This window comes from Labrus mixtus, chromosome 9, assembly GCF_963584025.1.
Source record: "Labrus mixtus chromosome 9, fLabMix1.1, whole genome shotgun sequence".
Classification (NCBI taxonomy): Eukaryota; Metazoa; Chordata; class Actinopteri; order Labriformes; family Labridae; genus Labrus; species Labrus mixtus.
The window spans coordinates 23,985,268-24,008,081 of NC_083620.1; the positions used below are offsets into that span (position 1 = coordinate 23,985,268).

Here is a 22,814-nt window from a genome sequence, read left to right on the forward strand (position 1 = left end):
TTGAATGAGCTTAGCTCTTAACCCACTTCAAACATGAACATATTCCGGGTCCTTGTCACAGTCGACCTAAATTGTTGGTTTGCTGTAAAGGCAGACATCTGTAATCTGAAAACACATGCCTTGAAACATGACCGTACACGCCAGAAAACATCAGATCATAAAGATTTCCCCCTCGAAAACAATCCAAGAAATCCTCACAACAGCGGTCTCTGTGCGTCCCTCACATCACCACCATCACAAACTTGCCGCGTGTGACGCCGCAGTGGCTGTGGTCATTCAGGAAACAAGAGGCTGCACTATCCGACTCATGCTCATGGTGCGGTGACTGAGAGGACAACTATGCTGTGTGATTTCATCTCACGGTTGCAGTTTGTTACTGATGAAGCTTCTTCTGTTATGAAATGCTGCTGCCCTTTGATCCAGCGTGCTCACACCTGCAGGAGGAGCAGGAGGAGTTCTTTGTCCCTCTTTTGTTATTCTGCCCTGCCCCCCCCCCCCCCCCCCCCTTCTCGTGGACTGACCTTAAATCAGCAGGTAAATGGAGGGGCAAGAGGTTACTGCCCTCTTAACAGAATGAATGAGAGGTCAGGACATGTTGTGGTAAAAAGAAATCCCATACGGCGAGCTGAGGGCTTGTAAAACTGTCAGGCTGGACTTTCATTGATATCTCTTGTTTACACTCTGGGTTTACCTCATGGTATATAACAGATCCTTCAGCTTATCACCTCACACTGTTCAACGGAGTCAGTCAATACTAATTATTTACCAACACTGCACCCTAGACTTCATGAATGACTGAAGGTCAAGTGTGGGTTTGTGTGCAGTGGCACACAAACCCACACAAACACAGACTTAAAACCATTATATTTGTCTTCCAAAGATTATTTCTATTGAATTATCTGAAAAACAAGTAGACAAAGACTTAGCCAGAGATTGACATTTCACTAAGACAACCAGCTGATCCCAAACATTCACAACAATGTCCTTGTTCATTGTCCACCAGGTCACGCTGGATCGTACTCTCATAATCATATATAATGTGACATATCTTAGTCACTGTCTGCTTGCTTGTTTAGCAGCAACTCCCAACCTTCCTGGAAGCTCAACAAAAAAAGTTCAAATCAAAATCTTAACTAATCTGAACTGTCACTTGTATCTTTCCTACCTCCAGCGATCCTCTTGAGTAGCTGCTGCCTAGCAATGATCCTGCCCAGCCTGTACCCAGAGCGTCTGCGGTGATGGTCCATCCTCAGGTAGATATCCTGAGTCTCTGGGGTCATACTCCCGAGACACTCGCTGCCCTCAGACTCTGGGAGCTCCCGAAACATAACTACAGCTCTTTCCCCCAAAACAAGCCCCTGACCGCTGGCTGATACACACTAACTCCACCGATCTCCCAGCAGCAGAAAACTTCACATCCAGGCTCAAAAAGTCTGAAGGGAGCTGAGAGGGACGGCAGAGCAGAGCCAAGGGGGAGGAGTGCCAACACTTCACTCGGACTCTGTGGGCCATGTGACAACAGTGGGGCCAATGGGAAGGGATCAGAGGGAGTACTGCCCACCTTGCTGAGTTGAATCCAGCGTCTGTGTGAATGCCTGTCAACTTCCCCCTGCTCTGGAGGGAAATATAAATACCATTGGAATGCCGACGAAGTGAGTAAGGAGAGCAGAGGGGTGTGGGAGGGCTTACAAAAATAGTGGTTTTGGAGCCGCCCTGCACTAGAACAACTCCTCCGCTGTTGCCGCTCACACAGGTGCCAAGTTTACTGGGCGAAAGTGAGTGTGTGCCTTTTTAAGAGAGAAAAGAGAAAGAGAGGGAGAAGTTGTTTTCCTGGTTGGAGAATGCTAATTCCTGCTCCCCCACCCCCGCATATAACCCCCAGCTCCAGCGACAGGAAGGCCTCTCAGCAGGTCTCCTCCAAGTGTCAGCTCCTCAGGGGGGAAGAAATTTTGGCTTGAATACATATGGGTGACCTGGATACCCTTTAGTCAACACAAAAGGAAAGATCAGACTCAGGCATGTCATCAGGTCAGCTCTGAAGGTTCTTCAACTGACAGGAAAAATAAACTTCTTCTGTGGTGTGTAGTCAGTATAACAGCAAAATATCTCAGCATGTTCTAATGTTAAAGGTTTATAGAGGTTGTACTTAAACTTTACATCCTCAACAGCGTTATACCGTTGTGTTACGTTGTTGTGGAAACACAAGAGGCAGTGGGAGCTTCACATCACTCGTGTCCCATATGCACTCCTGAAAATTTGCAGAGAATCTCTGAAGGACAGACCCTGAAATCCTCCTGATCTGTTTGTTCACACTTGCACTTCACAGTGAAGACTGTCCCTGTCAGACAGGAGCGGGGCACTGGTTTCCTGAGGCAAGACATGATTTCGGAGCTCGCACCGGTTGCATGCAGACAGTATATGGTCGAGCACTGATTGCAGGGAATAAACTTCACCAAACCCTCCCACTCCCTCAAGGTAAGGTCTCCTGATTATACCCTGCTGCATTCTCACATCAGCTCACTTTGGACTTTGGACATTTGGATGTGGAAAAATGACTAGGAGCCTGGCAGGACATACTGGATAAAGTCAGAGTGAAAGATTCATCCGTCTGCATTCACACATGCAGCTCATCCTGAAAACTTTTTGTTCAAGTGTGATCAAGGCTATGCCGGCTCCAAGCTTACACACCGCCACCGCCTTCCCGCCACAATGCCTCGGTTAAATCCCCAGATGGTGAATCAGGGGCAGAAAGACTTTGCCCACCATACCCAACATGGTGTTACATGGGCAAAATAATCCACTTTGAACTGGGAATCTGAAAGTGCTTACTGTTATGTGTTAGTTATACAAGAAGCCAGTGTGCTTTGTTGTAGTATCAGTGATACAGCTGCATCCGTATGAACAAAAAAGGATTGGGGGAAAGAAAAAATTGTGAAAATATGTATTAATTTATGTAATTATACTGAGTTGAAGACATGGAAAAATGTGCATGACATTGAAAAGAAATTAAAAGTAAAAATTTTCTGCAACCACTGCCACTTTAAGACATTCCAGGAAAGGTTTCATGATGATCCACAAGTTATTTTTAGCATGAATTGCATTATTGAACAATGTTGTGCCTTCGTTATTTCTAGTCATTTTTATATTCAGACTTCACTCAATATGCTTTCATTTATAGCCAACCTATGTCTTACAAGCTCACAACACCTGAAATAAAGTCCATATCCGCACAGGCCGACCCACCAATCACCATCAGGGCCCCTGCCACTCTCCCTTAGACCGCCGTGGCCTCTGCATACAGGCCTGCCTGTGTCGTATGAGCATGGCGCCATACATGTGAATTAAGCACAAATGGGCAGGAGACCAAGTCAAACACAACCCCTGTCTGTTTCTCTCCCTGGCTGGCAACATTCAGCTCAGCTTAAGCTCACAAAGAGCACAATTCAGAAGCACACTTCAGAGCTGCTTCACATTTTTTTATTTTTTTTATAAACTTCTCCTGAGTTTAATGAGTCTCTCCACACCCTTGGGCGGAGCGCTTTCAATGTGTAAGTGTTGCTTTTTTAAGGTACAAGGTGGTAGTGTGACACTTTTCAGATGATTTCATTGGGCTGTGACTCACTTTCTACACACACAAACACCTGTGTTCATTCATACTGTAGAAACATCGCTTCAGGTGTCAGATGCTTGAGAATGATTGGCAGCGTGCTGGCAACAGCGCAATCTCCCTGAACCCATTTCTGTGTTTTCTTCTTCCCTCCCCGTCTAGACGAAGAAAGTCACAGAGTGCATCACGCGTATCGCATTACGGAATCAATCACCCGCTGCTATGCAACATCATAATGAACGAGATTAATGGTGTTTTTGTGTCTGACAGCACTCGAATACCTCAGCGAGGAATTGTGAAAGAGCTACGAGAGCTCCAGAGTTCTCTTTGGGAGGTTCAACTTTGTGCTGCATGCCGTGAAGAACCGGCTGCCGGGTGTCCGTCGCAGGGAGTGTTGTGTGTCAGGCACAGGGACTCAAGCCCTTATCAAACATGTTCCAACTCGCCTCTGTCTGGGATTCACGGCTCAAATGCTATACAACACGGCAACAGGAATACGACACTCGCATTACACACGTATACAAAAACATAATGAGGCTCAGTGAGAAGCTGTACGTCTCTGTTCACCACAAAAGAGGCTTTAAATGTATGTGTGATGACAAATTGAGCCCTGCTGAAACGTAAAAGTAAATCTGGCTTTTAGTGACTGTCCAGCCTTCATTCATTCTCTGCTGCGGCACTCAGCCTCAGTCAGGTGGGATGACAAAAGGGAAACTTAAATTCTGAGTCATGCAGTGGAAGCTCAGGCCCACACACATGATGAGTGTGGAGGGAGATGATTTGGGTTTAGACGCTTCTCTGATGTGGTTTGATTCCTCAGCAGTCACATGTTTCTGCTCTGGCCAGTCCTGGCTCTGCTGTGGCTAAGTTTCCTGGAGCACAGGATTAAGAATAGCACCAGTATGATGGGAGATTTCCATCTCATGAGCCACCAAATGTCTAAATTCTGAGCTCAGGTCTGGGAGTAAATCACACTTTAAGACTGCAAGACCGGTAGAGCTGCTCTGCAGGTTGTAATGGCCCAGAGGATGAGGTCATGCGTCCTCTGCTGGAATATTTGTAACCTACCTCAATTGTGACTCAACATGGTATGGATTGTTCAATAAATCAGACCTTCAAGAGTCGCTTCCCAATGTGTAAGGCAAGGCAAGGCAAGTTTATTTATAGCACATTTCAACAACAAGATTAAATTCAAAGTGCTTCACACAACATCAAAAGCGTCATGACAGAGGACAAAAAGAAATATTAAAATAGAAAATTTAAAAATCACTAAAACAAACAATTCACAATCACAGAGGAGAACCACTCGGACATTCCTTGGCATTTTTACTACCTCCTTCATATCCCAGATTTGAAGGTCTCACGTGAGATTTCGCCTTAAATCGTCAGGCTCTTAGCTGTACATTTTCCATATACGATATTTAGAAATAATTATAATGACAGATGGATGATATGATTCTAGCATTCTGATTTGTGGTGAACAGATTTCATATCATATTCAACTTAAATGTAGCGTCATGCAATGTCTATCATTTTAGGGGTAGCCTACTTCAAAGGACCCTTATAGGCTGTGTGGACCACTCAGGGCAAACTGGAAGGAGACGGTCTGGTCTATGGAGGATTCCCCGTTTGCATCACCATCCGGCCCCGCCCTTAAGCTTTTTTTTTTATCTAACAAAAACCGCCTCTGTCGCCTATAGCAACCCTGACAGCTTCACCGGAACCATCTTATATGACGTAGCTTAACCTAGTATTTTAAAGATAACTTAAAGTTTTAAAGCCACTTTTTCGTGTTTTGACGTTAGGTAGCGACTGAGCTGAAACCAAATAGTCACATTTGAAAGTGTTTTTATTGACCGCTTGAGAGTCCACCAGCTTGTTTGAAATGGGGCACAATAAATGACAGGATATCTCGGGCTACAAAGAGATGCACAGGACGGAACTTTAGTTGGCCGGGGAAAAGAGGACGCATTTGTTGGTCACATTTGAAGGAGTCTTTTAAATGGGACAGCCTTCAATGTGCCACAGTGACAAAATTGGTCTTCAAGTGTGCCCTCCCAAGGATGCAGCCCCTATATGGACATAGCCTACGTCATTTTTCTGGCTAAGCAATTTGACTGATGTAAAGTACAAATAAGCATAAACTAATTGTTCTGAAATTATATGTTTTAATTGGCTTTTCAACAACCTCCTGATTTTCTCATTTCTCCTCTTTTATGTCCTTAAATTTCAGCAGTACCTTCTCACAGTCGAGACTTTTAAAGCATGATATGGATGTGTTACTCATGTTCATTGTGTATTTCTTCAAAGCTTGAACGTGCATCTACACATGAAAGCAGCATCTGAAAAAAAGGCCTTTCTTTTATCATCATACTCACGTAAACTTTTCACAGAGATTGACAAATGAAGCCATGAAAGAAACTTCCACATAAGCAATTAATGTGATCTTCTGAGAAAAGCCCTGGTTGAATAATGTACACTATTAAAGTCTAAAGTCAGGGCATTAAAAGGCAAAACGTGACTTACAGTCGTCTTGACACAAATGTCCATGATGAACATCTCTGACGAGCAACAAATGAACTACTAGGAGTTTAAAAAACACCCTAACAAATCCTCAGTTCTGCCCACTATAGTACAATCAGCAAGAATGACTATAGTACCTCCTTGCAGGGGAATAAACATTATTCAAATAACATCCCAAACCAGTCATCTAGTTTAGCTCTAGATATGTCCCCTTGTTCAATTTACATTCACAGCTCAATGACTCAACCCTGACAGATGCATGGCACAAACACTGAGATACACACTATATATGAAAAGAAAGCAACAATAAAGAGTAAGATATGCAGGCAATGCAGAACTCAGCTGCTGCAACAAACACTATACAGTTGATACTGTAAGGATGAAATAATCTTCAAGCTCCAAATACATAATTCAGCGGAGGCCTTTTATCATTTTTTATATTAAACTCTTGCTTTAGATCTAATAATATGCAAGTGTCTTTCCATGTGAAGCTACTGTGGTCAGTTCACTGCACCTAGTGGTACACGCAGGTAACTGCACAAACCATTGATTTACACTCCAACACACAGAATCCCTGCAGCAGGATATAATTTATCACTCTTCAATACGTCTCAAAAATTATCCCCAAAGTATCTTTAAATTGAAAAAAACTATTTTTCAAACTGTACCCCTATTCCATCTGAGATTCTTTAAAGCCATTATGTCCTATTGTTGTGCATAGTTCTAGGTGCACAGGTGAACGGGGCCTCAATAACAAGGCTTGCTCAGCACATGTCATAGAGAGTCGGATTTTAGAGGAAATATGCTCAGATCATTTCACTGGAGTCACACTGTAAGGAAACGGCTTGGGTCCAGATTTATTCACAGAGGTAATCTAACAAGCAAACAGAGAAACAAGACACTGCACTCAATATATTGTGTTTACAATTAAATATGAGAAAATTAATGAAGAGCAACTGCAATCAGCTATTGGAATTAACTCAGATTTTTCCATTGCAGTTAAAAAAAATGACCCATTAGCGCCGCTCAGTGGAATAACCGTGCGCATTGTCATTCATAACGGATTCACTCTATGCCGAAATGAACAATTATAAAGAGGAAACGACGTCCTTCACGTGGGCAGAAAAAATGGTTCATTATGTTATTAAGGAGACGTTAAAACTGATGTTATTGATTTATGCCTATTTGAGTATTTTTTAACAACGTACAACTTCAGTTCTGATCTTTAAATGTCACATTTAAACATTTAAATTGTGGTGCGCACATTTAGACTGCATTATGATGTACATCTTAGAATAGGACTAAGTGTGTTTTATGTTGTACATAAATAACTACAGAATAAGCCAACTATACTTATTAGAGAAAAGATACCAAAAATAAAAATAAAAACAGGGAGAATTAAAACCATTTCCCTTTCCCTTTTGAAATGTTCCTGTTGCACCACTTTGAGGACACTTAAACGCTCTTTATCATTAACAATTAAAGTGACTCTGCAATGATAAGGAGATTGAACAGGTTTCTTTAAAGTGACTCTGCAATGATAAGGAGATTGAACAGGTTTCTTTCAGCGGGTTACTGACCTGCCAGTCTCCGCTCCCTGACATTCCTCCACAGTAAGTCCCAGGCTTTGGACGTGGAGCTCCGCAGCTGCTCGCTGAAAGACCTCCGGAGCTTCAGTTTCGCTGACTTTCTTCTAGATGTCATCGCAATTCCTCCTCGAGGACATAATAACCAAATCCTCCGCGTGCCACACAAAACAAGTTATGTTCAAGTCACCAGCGTCACGATAGGTCAGGAAAAAAAATCACCTTTGCTTTTCCCGGTTATTAACTTTTTTTTCTCTTTTAGTCTACCGCAGTAAACCTGACTTAGATATCCGCTCTTCAAACGAAGCTGTCAACCTGTTGAGGAGGGAAAAAAACTCAAATATTCCTCTCTGTTAAAAACAAAAAAACAACAAAACGAGTGAACAGTTACAAAGTGATAGTTAAGCTTTCACACCTCACACCAGATGTGTGTGTACGTGCGTCTGTGTGTGTGTGTGAAGGAATCCACGCACAACGAGCGCTTCTCAGCCGTGGTACCTTCATGTGCTGTGGGGAATGTGGGGATTGCCAGACTGAGCAAATAGGGACCACTTCAAAAAAAAATGTTGGAAATAAATGAAAAGGGGCAATAGAGAGTTGGGAGGAAGGATGGTAACACAGAAAGTGAAGTTAACCCATTGTGTAATGCTTCTTTGCAAGTTTTTTTAAAAGTTACACCACCAATTGAAAATGATGTGTCAACTTTATGATCTGTTTAACAGTTAATATGACATATTTTTGACCCAGAAAAAAATACATATTTTCTCATGTTCCATGAAGACTCTAACTGGGCTATTTGTCATCTTATGTTTAAAGAACTCGCTGTGTATAATGTTATGTCAAGGTTATGTGAATTCAAAGGTGTCCTGTGTAATGATTTATCGAAAGAACACGAAGAGAACATTCCTCACAGGTTTCCATAACTCTGCAAAGCCCAAGTGAAAGTTTGAAGAACACTTGGCCTCAAAATTATTTATCTCAAGGGACTGTTTCTACACATGCTCATCAGCTTTTGCACACATTCTTGTTTGAAGAAACTTAATAGAGGAAAAAAACGTTTTGAAAATATAGATATATTATATAGGCCTATAATATATCTATATATGCACTGCTGCTGTTACATCAGTAAATGTGTATGAAAGGGATTAGTTGATACTGATGGACACTTTCTGTAGAATCCTTTGCCATCAGTGTGTGAATGTGGTGTGAATGTGGTGTGAATGGATGAACGTGACCAGTGGTGTAAAAAGTGCTTTGAGTAGTCAGAAAACTAGAAATGCACTGAACCAGCTCCAGTCCATTCCATTTGATACAGACAACCACTTCTGATGAATGTTACTTTGAAGTTACATGGCACTGAAGTAACCCGTAAAAAGCATTTCCAATGTTTTTAATTAGATTTTTTTTATAAGAATGTTTTGATTTATATAAATTAAGTCAGAAATACCAGTTAATTAAGCCAACATGAATGTTTGGATTCTTACCAATATCAGATTCCCTTTTCAGTCTACAGAAATCCAACATAATCCTGTCTCAAGGCACGCGATAACGAAGAAACGAAGAAAAACCAGACAGAGTTTCCAATCTAAGTAATTATTTATAACTCTTTAAGACCACTCTGGACAATTCAAACATTCAGGCTCTGAGTAAAGACACAGAACTCTACGTAGAGCACCTGAAGGCATCACGAGCTGCAAACCACTCAACACCCCACCACCACCACCACCACTACAAACACAGTGAGGCTCTCAGATGACACCGCTGCAGATTCAGCAATCACTTTCCCCAGCCCAATATCACACTTCATTATCATCAGAGATTAAGCAGCCTAAAGGATACTACAGATATGTTCAGCTTGAGTGAGTCATGTGTCTTATTGCGTCACTTAACATCAATGATTCATTAAAGCTCCTGTGAGGAGTTTTTAGCTGGTTTATGAAACAAAAAGAAATGAAAATAGATTGATTGTTTACTTTATTTGCCTTCCATGTCTGCCGTGTATAGGTGTCAGACAAAGCTACTAAAAGCAGGCTGCTGAAAGGGTCTTTAATTTTTTCCACACCAAAGATTCAATGTGAGTTAAACATTTAAAACAACTAAGGGGGAGATTTTTCTTTGTCAGAAAGCACAACTTATGCATGAACAGAACAAGATCAGAAAGGATCCACGGGGTTAGGGTTCCTCACGGGGGGCTTTAAATATAAAAAAAACATCAGATTTTCTTTCATGATCAATATCTCTCCATGTAAACTTAATGTGAGTCTCTCTAAAATGTTGATGGACATCGACCTATTTTTAAACTACAATTAGGATTTTGATCTGGATACTATGTCTGTTATAATCTCATCGAAAATTCAGCAAATTCTAGTCGGTCAAGCCTTCCACTTGAACATGGGTTCAGTTTCAGCACTTCTGTTGTCACAACATGTTTCTCTGCAGATAGCGGAAAGACAAAAGAGAAAAGCTCCGTTCATGTATGAATAAACATGTTAAGTTCTTGCACATTCAGCAATCTTTAACCAGATTCATTTGAAGGGATTTCTTCTTCTTACATTGCGTCCACTCAGGCAGAGCACGACCTGAGAGCGATGATATCATGTCAGCTGTATCACTTCTGGTTCACCAGCTGGGATTACTATTATAACAGCTTTAATACCATTATAAACACACAGAGCCAGAGTGAGCGGCTGAAGATTGACAGTTTCTAAAATGAACAAATCTCCTCTGACCTCAGGTTGCCCCCTCGGCATGAAGCTGAGCTAACATTACTTCATTCCAATAAGGAGACAGACCCTATTTGCCACCGAGCGAGCGGCTGATTCACAGATTATAACAAGGTCACATCGTGAGATATCTGAGTGGCAGGAGCTAATTAATGAAGGGCTCTGTTTTCCATTTGTTCTGTCTGAAACTGAAATGATCTGCGCACACAAAACCTGCATGTAAGAGAACCTGTGAACAGATTAAAGATGAATCCTTCATGAGAACTCAACCTGCACATCTTTCTGCATTCAAGTTTGTCAGTTTGTCATCTGTTTTTGGATCATACTAAATTTGTCTCTGTTATTTTTAAGTGTTAGCAGGTCACAAGAATTGAAAGTCTGTGGGGGAAAAGTAGATTCCTCTTCGGTTCAGCGTGGGTCAGAGGGAAGAATCTGTCCAGCAGTGACCGGACTGTTACTATTTTCAGCCCCACAGACCCCAGGCTGCAATGCTTGGAGGGCAGAATTTTACAAACACACACTCTGGTATGTAGAACCTGCTTCGTTTTATAGTGTCACTTTGCAGGAGGGGTCAGGGTTAGGCCGAGTCAAGCACCTCCTTTTCCGCAGGCCACGTGAACCAGAAAGCTTCTGACACAAAGATGAACTCAAGATAATACATTTAGTCTAGTTCACAAACAAAGTAAAGACATTAACTTGCAAAAAGAACCCAGATTCAGATATCTTTTCTCACACAGAATACTCATCTTCAAAATGATCCTTATAATCACAAAGGTGATATTTGTTGACACGGGTAGAAAACAGGTTAATGAATGTATGTACGCGCTGTCAGAGATGTAAACAAGGGATCAATCTCGAGTCCCTGTGACTGACAGGGCGGGACAGGACAGACAGACACACAATCCCACCCCTGCCAGTAAAAGTGATGGAGGAAGCGCAGCAACAAGCTTCTGACCTCTTTCAACATGAATCACCAGAGAGGTAAACACAGCCCCCCCCCCCACCCCCACCCCCCCTGTGCCTCTCCTCTCTCCAACAATGAGGATGGACATTATTGCAGCAAGTATCACTGTGGCGGGACAATGACTGAGCCCGTGGAGCGGTTTGGAAGTAATAGCAGATGAGAAGAGAGGAAACATCAATCAGCCTGAGAATGTTTTCTCTCTGCTGACTCACACGCGTGTTTGTTTTGGCCGAGCAGCTTTTTAGAAAGCCCTCGTTTTCACATTTCTTTTTCTTTTCCCGGGTAGTTTTTGTCCATTGTCACTAACCGTCTCCCTCCTACTCTTTTACAAACACACGCTCGCTTTAATCTGCACACAAGTTATCTGAATTGCAGAGTGTGTGTGTGTGTTTAGTGACTGATGTGGAATGCTGCTACCCCAAAAGGTACAGTGGGAAAATCCCAGATGTGAGGAAACTGATTTCTCCTCCGCGACTGGGTCGTGTTGTTGGCCAGGAGGTCTTACACCCCCCCCCCCCCCCCCCATCCTCCTCCTCCAATAGTCTGGGAGATTGCTCTTCCCAGCCTAATGGAAACAAGGCTCGAGGAGCAGGGGGGAGCAGGGAGATCTCGCCTCCACCTCCAACCCCCCCTGGCCCCCGAGGGCTCGTCCCAGGCATGTGCTATAAATTTCCTGACCATATATTCCCAAGTCGAGTTCATTTTTCCAGAGGAGCCACACATGTGGTGTGTATCTGGGTTTAGATTATGGGGTTGGGGAAGGAGGAGCGGACTCTGGTCCCAATCCATTAAAGTGGCCACTAATTCTGTTTTCTTAGAGGTAACGTCATGGTTTCTTCCCTGAATGAAGGCTGCTCTTTATAGAACCATTCATTCGCAAACAGATGATCCATTACATCAAACCTGTTTTCAAAATAGAAAGAGAAAAGTGCAGATTCTCACATGAATCACCACTTTATATTGTGGTGAAATCTTCCCCCTGCAGCAGTGTGTTACATAACTTGACTTTTTGTTTTAAACATCAGCACAAAGTTTGTTTCAATATGATGAAGTGTCCATAGAAGGGAGAGCTCGCAGGGGTCAAAGTTTGTATAAAGAGGCCTGAAGAATGTAAAACTGGCATGACAGGCGTACGTTGCCATTGTTTCATTGAATGACAAAGCATGTAATGCTGTCAGGTCTGGATCTGTTAAAGGCTGTGCCACAAAAATGCCTGGGAAAACATTTACACCAGTATCCAGCACCTGGTTTCTATTAGAGCAATGAGGATCTAATCACAGAGGTACATTTCTCCCTCAATCACTCTCACTTCCTCCATCTCACTCTTTCTCCCTCACATGTAAAATAAGCTAATGTTTTATCGATTTTCAGTCCTTTTCAAGCTGTTTGTAAGTCTCTGTTTTCACTGTGAGAATTCCCCCATCACTTTCCGCTTGATGAAAAATGCACATCAGGGAAGTTTAGCTCCCAGGCCTCTTAACAGCAATCACCTTGAAGTAAAACTGACAGGATAATTCTCAATAAATTACATCACATGATATACTGTAGCATGACATTAGCCTCCTTGAAACAAATTCAAACAGGAAGTAGATGTTTATATTTCAGGATGAGCCCCCCCCCCCCCCCTCCGGAGAAACTGGAGTCTGACAAAGACCAAAGGAGACAAAGACAGCTGGTTAAAATTAAACTTAGAGCTCGGCCTGTTGTTTCTCCTCTTATGACAAATCTCTCACACACAGAGGCATCACAGTTTTGCTGCTACAAATTAACCCCCCCCCCCCCCCCCCCCAAAAAAAAAAAAAAAGGGAAAAAAAAGTAAAAGACAAACAGAAGCTGTTTTCACACACCCACTCCTGAAAATGTCATAAAATGACGTCAGGCTGCCGATGATATATCTTCCTTGAGCTGCTTGTTCACACGTGTCCCTCACAGCGGGAGACTTTCCATGTCAGATGGGAGAAATGGCGGAGAAAGCAAAAGAGTCCGATGCTATGGCGACAATTTTTGCCTTTGTATCAATGCTACGTGTAGTTCGACACTTTATCGACAAAAGAGCGGAGAACAACGTACGGACGAACAGAAAATGGAATGTAGCGGTTTCATCATCTTCACCCTCATCCTCCCACTCGCTGTGAATTTTCCGAAATATTTCCTGCTGTGTTCTCACGTATCGGCTCACCTCTTTTATCAGGAACATTAACAACAGGCAGGAAAAATACTGAGTAAAGTCGGAGTGAAAAATTCAGCTGTTTGCGTTCGCACACGCAGCTCAATCGGAAACATTTTCCGGGAACTTTTCGGGGAATTCTGTTCATGTCTTAAAAAGGTTAGAGTGACATAGACAAACAAACTGTAGCATCAACATCTGTATAAAGTATTAACCACATGTTTACAAAACTGTTAGCAGCACAGAAGAAATGATACGTCTACTGGATTAAATGAAATATTTGTATCCCTCCACTCCAATAAAAATAATTAAATAGTACCTCCATGATCTCTTTCTCTACTACAAGTTCAGTTTTATTATTCAGCTTAATCGATGATGCGTATGTGGACTCACTGTAATCTCCCCCCCAGTTCAACTATTCTGCTCAGCTCATCAGCCGTGATAAGCTGGAAGCACAGTGCAGGTATTGTTTTCACACTGAGACACAAACAGCTCCTGCTGGGCCCTTAACTTTTAAAGCCGGTGAGCCTGAGAGGATGCAGGAAGTCTGCTCTGCCTCTGCCCGCTATTGCTCTTTGATTACTGAGCCAAATTGTTTAATCAGGTCTAAAACCACAAGAAAGCTGCAGTGCTACACTGCCCCGGGACAGAGCCTCTTTATAACCGAGTGCTGTGTGTTTTTTTTTGTTATCAGGGTGCAGGTGGAAGTGCACAGCTATGTAACTCTCCGGTAGCATGGTTAGCCACCATGCAGAAGGACAGACAGAGTGTTTGGTGTGAGCGGGGGCCACGTGTTTGGCCGAGTCGAGCATGAGGAGGCGAGTGCTGCAGACTCTCTGCCTCCCTGCAACATCTGGATTCTCTGTGGTTTATGTGGGAAATTTGGGAGGCCAGTGACAGAGCCAATGTGGTTACTGTATCTAAACCGACCCTGCGGAAATGTTCTTGGCTTGGAAAAAGTGTGTGTGTGTGTGTGTGTGTGTGTGTGTGTGTGTGTGTGTGTGTGTGTGTGTGTGTGTGTGTGTGTGTGTGTGTGTGTGGAAGGAGCGCTGAGGAACTACAAAGGTAAAGCTTTGGATGAGAAAGGAGTTATTGTTGGATTCTTCTCCAGAAGAGTTGTGAGCATTTATAGGAAAACACATACACACACACACACACACACACACACACACACACACACACACACACACACACACACACACACACACACACACACACACACACACACACACACACACACACACACACACACACACACACACACACACACACTAAAGGAAGATAACAGGACTGGAGCTTGTTGACGGTTTAGCCGCCACATCCGGTTGCAGCAGGGTCCTGAAGTAAAGTGTGGCCTTCCTGCCTCATTACTTCCTAAATCTTGTTTCTGCCTTTCTTCCCAGTTGGCAGCTGAGTTGCCGGACCAACCTGTTGGCTTTTGTGTTTCTTCCCACACTCACACTTAAACACACACACTGACCTGTCCTCCTGTGACTGGCCTGTATCCTGACTCAACTGCCCATGTCTCCTTTCACTTAGGTTTACACAGCCCAGGCCTGAATTCCTCAGGACATACACACACATAAGACACTTCAACCTTGGTAGTTCTGCGGACATTTCTCTCCCTTCAGGATTTATTGACTGCTTCTTTTCTAATTTTCAGCGTGGGTATAATTAGGAAGCATCAAAACATAAACCTGTTTCCTACTGCTTAAGCACATAAAACTGTCAGATTAAACACACACTGATGATTAATACTTGGTAACATGATAGGACGTGTAGAGTATGGTGATATCATTCAGCTTAAGGGGCTTATACGCATTATTAAATGACATTATGTGCTATTTTATGTTCAATTGCAATGAAAATGTTGAAACTGCAGTAAAAACGTTACAAGATTTTGGAGCGGCTTAACCAAATAGTTTCTCTAATGTTTTCACAACCTTGACAAATGACTGTGTACAAAGAAAAGTCTAGAAAGACTACCAGGCTTCTCCCCCCCCCCCCCCCCCCCCCCCCCCCCCCCCCACCTCTTTCCCTGTCAAACAGCCGCGCTGGCCTCTGCACTCAGGAAACCACAAGTCATTTTCCATCTTTCCATGTGTGGAATCTTTCATGCTCTCGTCATGCCAGCAGCACCCTTTATAGTCTGAGCTGCTTCTACAAATGACGACTCGGCTGTAAATTTAGCGCATGATGTCACTGATCTGGCACCTGCGAGGCAACAAAGACGGGGAGCAGAAATAACGGCACAATCTTATGAAAATGGATTTTCCCGCATATGCTTCAAATCAAAACATTTCCCAATGTCCAGGTCTGTCTTTAAACAGACACAGAGCAAAGAAAATCCTGGCCGGATTCAAACAACGCTGTGGAAAAAAAATGTGCTACGTTGCCTTTTCTTCTCAATACCAAAGCCACTTCTAATGTGCCCACATTTTCTGTGTGGTAGCTCAGGGGTACAACTGCTTCATTCATACTACTCCTTTAAAACGAAGTTAAACTGGACCTGCATTGTGATGAATGTGCCATCGTGGTTCATCACATATTATATCACCTCAAAAAAAGATTGGGCAGTCTTCCCAATCTACACCTAAGCCAATACACATTGTGTGCTTCAAGGGTTACACTGGTTCTTATAAACGTTCAGGCTTTTACCTGCCAGACTTTATTGCCCTTTTTTTTGTCTCGTCGGTATTTGCCATCAGTCTCAGCATACACTGCATGGTCAAATCAACATTATAGGGTCTCTTGGCTGGTTGTCTGTAATAGCTCCACTACCAGAATGAATTATATGCTTAAGACTTCCAAAGGGGGACACTGACTAAGAATACTGTTTATCATTTTAAACATGTGATTCACTGGTTTTATACCCACAGCCACATTACCAGAAACTCTACTTCCAAATATTTATGACTTGAGACATGTGGCAAACACTGAAGGAAGTGCAGAAGTGCAAAAAACTACAGACATAAACATGCACACACACCACACATTCCAATCTGCACATTGCACTTTGACACCCTGGACACTTTACACTGTTTACATTATTCTATATTCTATATTTTGTATAGTCAAATATTTCTTTTTTTAATTTTACATTATATTCTATTTTACTGTATATATGTGTATTAGTAATTTGAGTGTTATTGCATGGCCTTGCGGAAAAGTCTTTACATTTCACTGCACATCTGTATGAGCATGTGACAAATAAAAAATCTTGAATCTTGAATCTTGAATTTTAAAGCCGGGTTAAAAAAAATGTCCTCTGTTTTGATTATGTCAAGGCTACGATTTATGCATAATTATGGGAGGGGCTGATCTGACTGACAGGCAGGCAGGTTATAGCTGAAACTCTTCTCAGCTGCATCTCTTCGTTTGACTGAAAGTTAGTTTTGAAACAGAATTTCCAATATGGCGACCACAATGGTTGGGCTTCACAAGTCTGCTTCAGAAACCAATGGGTGACGTCACTGAGACTGCGTTCATGTTTTCAACAGACTATGATTTAGACTCTAATCACAAGTTTCAGTAAAGACTAAATCCAACAGCAGTTTAACGTTTTTTTTTTTTAAGTGCGCTTCCACCACAGTGGCGACAGTTAGGGGAAGTGCCCTTTGGTGTTTCAACACGATAATGCCCCTCCTGCACAGAAATGAACAAAGAAATGTTTTTCAGTTCGTTGTGGAAGAACTTGACCGGCTCGAGTCCCTAAACACGACCCATTCATACACTTTATCCATGGACTGCATGCGAGGTGTTATTGCCCAACATCAACAGTCAAACTCACTAGTATTGTTTATTTTGTGGTTGAAAAAAAGGCAGGGCAGCAGCATAACAGTTATTGTGGTTTGGGTGAAGTTTCAGTTATTTTAGATAAGTAGAATAATCAGGCAGCTCTTATAAAATGATCTATTTAATCCAATAATCCAATCCAGTAATTTTCGTAACAGAACACAAAAGATTTCAAAAGGCACTGATGTCATAATGTGAAGAATAACAACAGATGTAATAATCTTTCTTTCTGCACAAAACATCCAAATGTACAGATGATTTCATGATTCTGCCTGACAGCCCCACTCTGTTGTTGTACATGATGTACTGATTACAACATGGTGACATGGTTGTTTCATATTCCCTCATTTGTTGCCATGGAGCTTTTGGGATGTGTACATTATGATCTGTAACAGGCCTCGAGAGAGAGACTGCAGCTGCCCCCCCCCCCCCTCCAGCCTTTAGACTGAAGGCTGCGTCTCTGAGAGCAGCTGGGGAACACGCAGGAGTCCAGGACAGATAAGACAACCCTGCTGAAATGCATTAGAGCTATAGATGTTATATAATCCCCACTGGTGCTGTGCACTGTGATTTATACAGCAGTGTATGATCACTGGTACTGGACAGTCTCCCACAGTGGGAGTCAAGAGACTCGGGCTGGTTAATGGTTCTAAATCTACTTAATCAAAATCACCCAGGGCCTGTTTTCATTGCGCTAAGGGAGGCTCTCCAGAGGACTTGATGTTTTTCATTTCAGCCTTTACTCTTCATTATAAACAAAGCAAAACACCACCAGAGTACAGAAAACAAACTCTATCATCATGTTTAGGATTAAAAACAAAAGGATTTTTTTTTCCACGCCAAAAAGTTTTTACAGATTTCATTCTGGTATTGTCACGTTTTGAGGCAGTGGACATAGCAACTAAACAAACTAAAACATGAAGAAATACAGCACCTACAACTTCACTTCGATACGTCATTCATGGGAAAAATCCAACACCATCCAACTGACCTCCACAAAGTCACAAAAAACATCACAAATATTACCGCTTATCAGCAAAAATGTATGCTGCCAGCACACAAGAATATAATCCCAACAATGACCCTTTTTATTGAATTAAAAGCAATTACCTCTGAGGGGTGCTGAACGTACACCTTTCATTTAACTTCGTCTCACTTTCACAGCACAGACACACTTCTAATATCTGTCTCAGTAGGCTACAGTGTGTAGTTTAAAAAGACAACCCTGAAATCAGAATCATTTCAACAACAAAGCTGGTGACATTAAAACTGTCCCAACATTCCTGCTTCCTGCAGCTTGTGTCTGGGAGTCATTCACACCAACATGCGAGGGAGACATAAGGCTTTACATGACTTTCCTTTTACAAGCAGAGAGAAGTCTCCGAGGGACTCACAGAGTTTCTCCTTTGTTTTTCTTATAATCAGTAGCAGGAGATTTCCACATTGAAAGTAGATTAGCATATTCTTTCAGAGAGAGAGAGAGAGAGAGGATCTGTGTAAATGTAAACAGTCTGTGTGTCTGAAAGCACAGAGGCAGAGTGGGAAGCTTCGGCCTGACAGTTCTGGGCCACAGAGCGCCGTTTAAGCCTCACTTGTGTCATTTCCCCTCTGACTGACATTTGGGAAGGTGATGTTTATCATAACAAAGAACAGGAACATTTATTTGTTGAGTTCTGCATACCTGCTTCTACTTGGAGCCTGGTTCATCGGCCTTCTCCACTAGAATCTTTATTTTTATGTTAAACATAAACACATTTATGAAATATACACAACACGTGTATGAAAGCAGAGCCTGTCTGCCAACCTACCGAATACACGTTTCAAGGCCGACAGACAAATGCTTCATCCCTCTTATCAGAGCTGTATCAGGGACAGAAACCTGGCTGGATTCATCCTTGCAGTGTAAATTAATTCCATGATTAATATCAGATCAGGCAGCAGGGTTTTTCGGGATGAACATAGCTGCCTCCTCTCACCAGAGGAAGCCATTCATTTCCATAGAGCAATTAAAGAGACTGCAGGGAATTGAGATTTCCATACAAATGATGCTGTGTGAGGGGGAATGAAGCACTTTTGGCTCATCATCCCCTCACGACTTGAAAAATACTCCATAAACGTTGAGCAATGCAGTCAGAAAATAAACATTTGAGAGGTTTTTTTTTACCCCCTCGATTGAACAAATCTTCCCTGAGCATATCCATATGTGGTTTTTCGGATGGAGCGCTGGGATTTATTTCATGCCTCAGGAAAAACAAAACATCAAGTTAAGAGGGTTTAAGGGTCTGATGTTTTCTCCCATAAATTCTTTGCATGATATTAAATAAATAAAAACAAGTGGGGAGAGCTTTGGAAGGGTCTGAACTTCTTGGAGGACTAACTAGGTTTGTTTATGCACTTCTATAATGGCAAACAATATAAAACTTTAAACATAATCCTAAATGAAGTGACACTTGGTCATGCCGTTAAGTGAGTTTTACTTCAACCTTGGTTTTGATTCATGGAGCTTTCAGGACAGCTTGAGAAGGCTTGTTGTTTGAATATTTAGAAACATAACTAAGAGAGTGAAGAATAAAATCAGCAGCGTTTTCCTGCACAAAACTTTGTAAACAAAACAGTGAGAAGAGTCGTATCGAGCATGTGACATCGCAACTCAATGTTTGTATCTAGAGCAACATAACAGCTGACATCTCTCTCTCTGTCTCTTTCTATCACTCTCTCTCTCTCGCTCTCTCTCTCTCTGTCACTTTCTCTCTCTCTCTCTCTCTGAGAACCTGCAGAGCAAGCAGACACTTTAGACGCTGAATTCCAGATCAGTCAAAAAGAATCACTTCCCTGATTAAGTGGCTCACACTAGTTTTCACACTAATATTATAATGTGGCTAATATTTTGTCTTTTTCTATAAAAAAAAAAATCTGAAACCAAATGATCACAACTAGCCCACTATGTATTAACATTCTTGCAGCATTCTTCCAAGTTCCACATGGATTGTGAAAAGTGCCAATGAAAAATGTTGATGCAAATGTGCAGAAACATTCCTTTTAATGGTACTTTGTTTTATGAGCATTCATTTTGAGATCAAGTTACACACTGACTTGTTTTAAAAATATCTTCCTGCAGCTGTTGATGAAGACGTCATGTGAACTTTCAAACACAGTGAACATGTAGACAATGTGCATATGTGAGCAATAAAAGACACATTTAAAGCACTGAATACCTCTGCTGCTTTGCTATTTTGGATGTGGACCAAAAGAAGAATGAGCTTTCCTCTGCTGGACAATGTCATTTTAATGAGGGGGGGGGGGGGGGGGGTTGTTATGGTTGATACTCAGAACCATCTGGCCACCTCGTATCCGTGTCATAAAAGAGGTCTCCTCAGCCCAGCTTTAAAAATTCAAACAAGGAATATCACACCTAATGTGTCTGACTCCCAGCCAGATTTTTATCATAATCCTACGAGTGATTTTATCATTTCATTCTTATTGAAAGCAAATGTTGATTCTATTTGCTTGACGACTTAATAAAGGTGACAGTGAAGATAACCAAACCACCACAGAAAGCACGTGGGTAACTATGGAAATGTTAATAAGGAGGACTATGATGATAAATGTATTTAAAGGGACTTTCAAAGCCGTGTTGACAAACTTGTTGATGTTCTCCTCGGTGGTCTCTCACTCGGGTTTCCAGACATTACAGTAAGGAATGACCAGCGATCGGTCACAGTGCATGCCGCAGACCATACATTAGGTAACTGCTACATAAAAGTGACATGGAATTTTTCCAGACCATAATGTCCACTTGTGCGGTACCATGGTGCACAGAAGAGGTCATGTGAGAGTGCAACCTGAGGCCTAAAATGGCATCCACCCAAATCCCACAGCTGCCCCCCAAGGGCCACATCACACGGGCCAAATATTTCCCCTCAGCAAAACAGAAACAATGATCTGGCACGCTGCCTAATTTTAACTGCATCCTGCCAAGTGACCAATATATACAAGGCCTTTAAATAAGAGACGCATGGACATTCTTCAGACTCGCACACACCTGTGGCCGTCAGTCTGGTTAACATTGTTTGAAGCCTGAGCAAAGCCACCACACAAGCCAGGTCACAATGCAGCAGCCAGTGACAAGAAGATTTACATGATGATTCAATTGGACTAAAATAGCCAGTAGAATAAGACTGAACAAATTCTTAATAAGCTAAAAATCGGATTCAGACATTTTCTTAGACTCAGGTTGTGTAAAAAAAAAAACGTCTACTTTAATTATCATATTTCTGACTTTACTGCCCAGAGAAGACGATTTTAATTTAAAATCAAGTAAGAACTAGTTGTCCTTTAACTTCATCTTTAAAGAGTCTCTTTCACTCTGTAAAAATGTTTTCTCACATCACCCATTGGTCAACCAAATTACAAGCGAAGAGGTGAAGCTGAGGCAGGCCTTAAGCCTCCTGCCAAAAGCTACAATATGCTGCTTACAGGCATATCGGTCATGCCCTAATTATGCACAACATGTACCCTTCATTAAATCAAAACAGATGAGTAATAAATGAACTGCAATACAATATATAATCTCAAAGTTTGCTGAGGTCTAAAATGTCTTCCAGAAGTGACTTGACTCATTTAGTTACTCCTGTTGGCTTTTTTAGTTTTCTGTTTTGGATCAACCCTAAGTCGATCAATTATTAATTCATCTCATTCTGATTAACATGACTGGGTGTGGTATCCCAGCATGCACTGAGCAGTGAGAAAGTTTCAAACTGGCTTAAGATAATTGGAAATACACACAGATTGCAGAGTTTCCATTCTACCAGATAATCAAGCTTGTGGAAAGTGAAATCAACACAAAGATGAAGGATTAAGGCCGGAAAAGTGACGTGTTTCTTTTGTAAAGAATGAGTGAAAACTTCTGCAAGAGTGATGTCAGCACATCAAAAAGCTCAACCTGAAGATTGATGATCTCTTACCTGCTCCTGCTGCGTTGGTCATCTTGTTGAACATCTAAAATGCAGAGAGAAAAAAAAAAATCAGTAACTGTAGCACAGTGAGTCGTTTCATTACTTCATTTATGTTGAAGAGTCGGCAGACACTGGATGATTGATAGATGCTGTCATAAAACCATCATTTTGACTTTATTTGTTTTTTTTAGAACCGAATTCACGGGTAAAAGATTTCTCTCTTGATTCTTAAATTAACGACTAAGTTAATGAATCCACAGCGGAAACAATGGCATGATTGAGCATCAGCCTGTCATCCAAAACAATGTGTTGTCAGTGCCATGCCAGAAGATCAGGAGACAAAAAACTAAGGAAGGAAACACTCCAAGCTTTAACCTTCTAGCTGAAGAGGACATCTATTGAGCCAAGTATTGTCTGGAAACTGTTGTTTGTTTTGGGAAATGGTGTTGGGGGGAAATGGAAAGAGATGATGCTATATTTTGCCTTGGAACAAA

At 41.9% G+C, this 22,814-nt stretch overlaps 1 protein-coding gene across 3 annotated transcripts in view; it reads right to left on the reverse strand.

Moving 5' to 3' along the window:
* stard13b (StAR related lipid transfer domain containing 13b) overlaps positions 1–22,814 on the reverse strand; it is a 63,634-nt gene that overhangs the window by 24,906 nt on the left and 15,914 nt on the right. Inside the window, exon 5 of one of the 3 annotated variants that reach the window (XM_061047007.1) lies at positions 22,330–22,363. In XM_061047007.1, the coding sequence (XP_060902990.1) occupies positions 22,330–22,363 (34 nt within the window). Of the gene's footprint in view, positions 1–1,165; positions 1,452–7,710; positions 8,175–22,329; positions 22,364–22,814 lie in introns of those variants that run through there. The other 2 variants (XM_061047009.1, XM_061047008.1) reach the window with 2 other exon arrangements.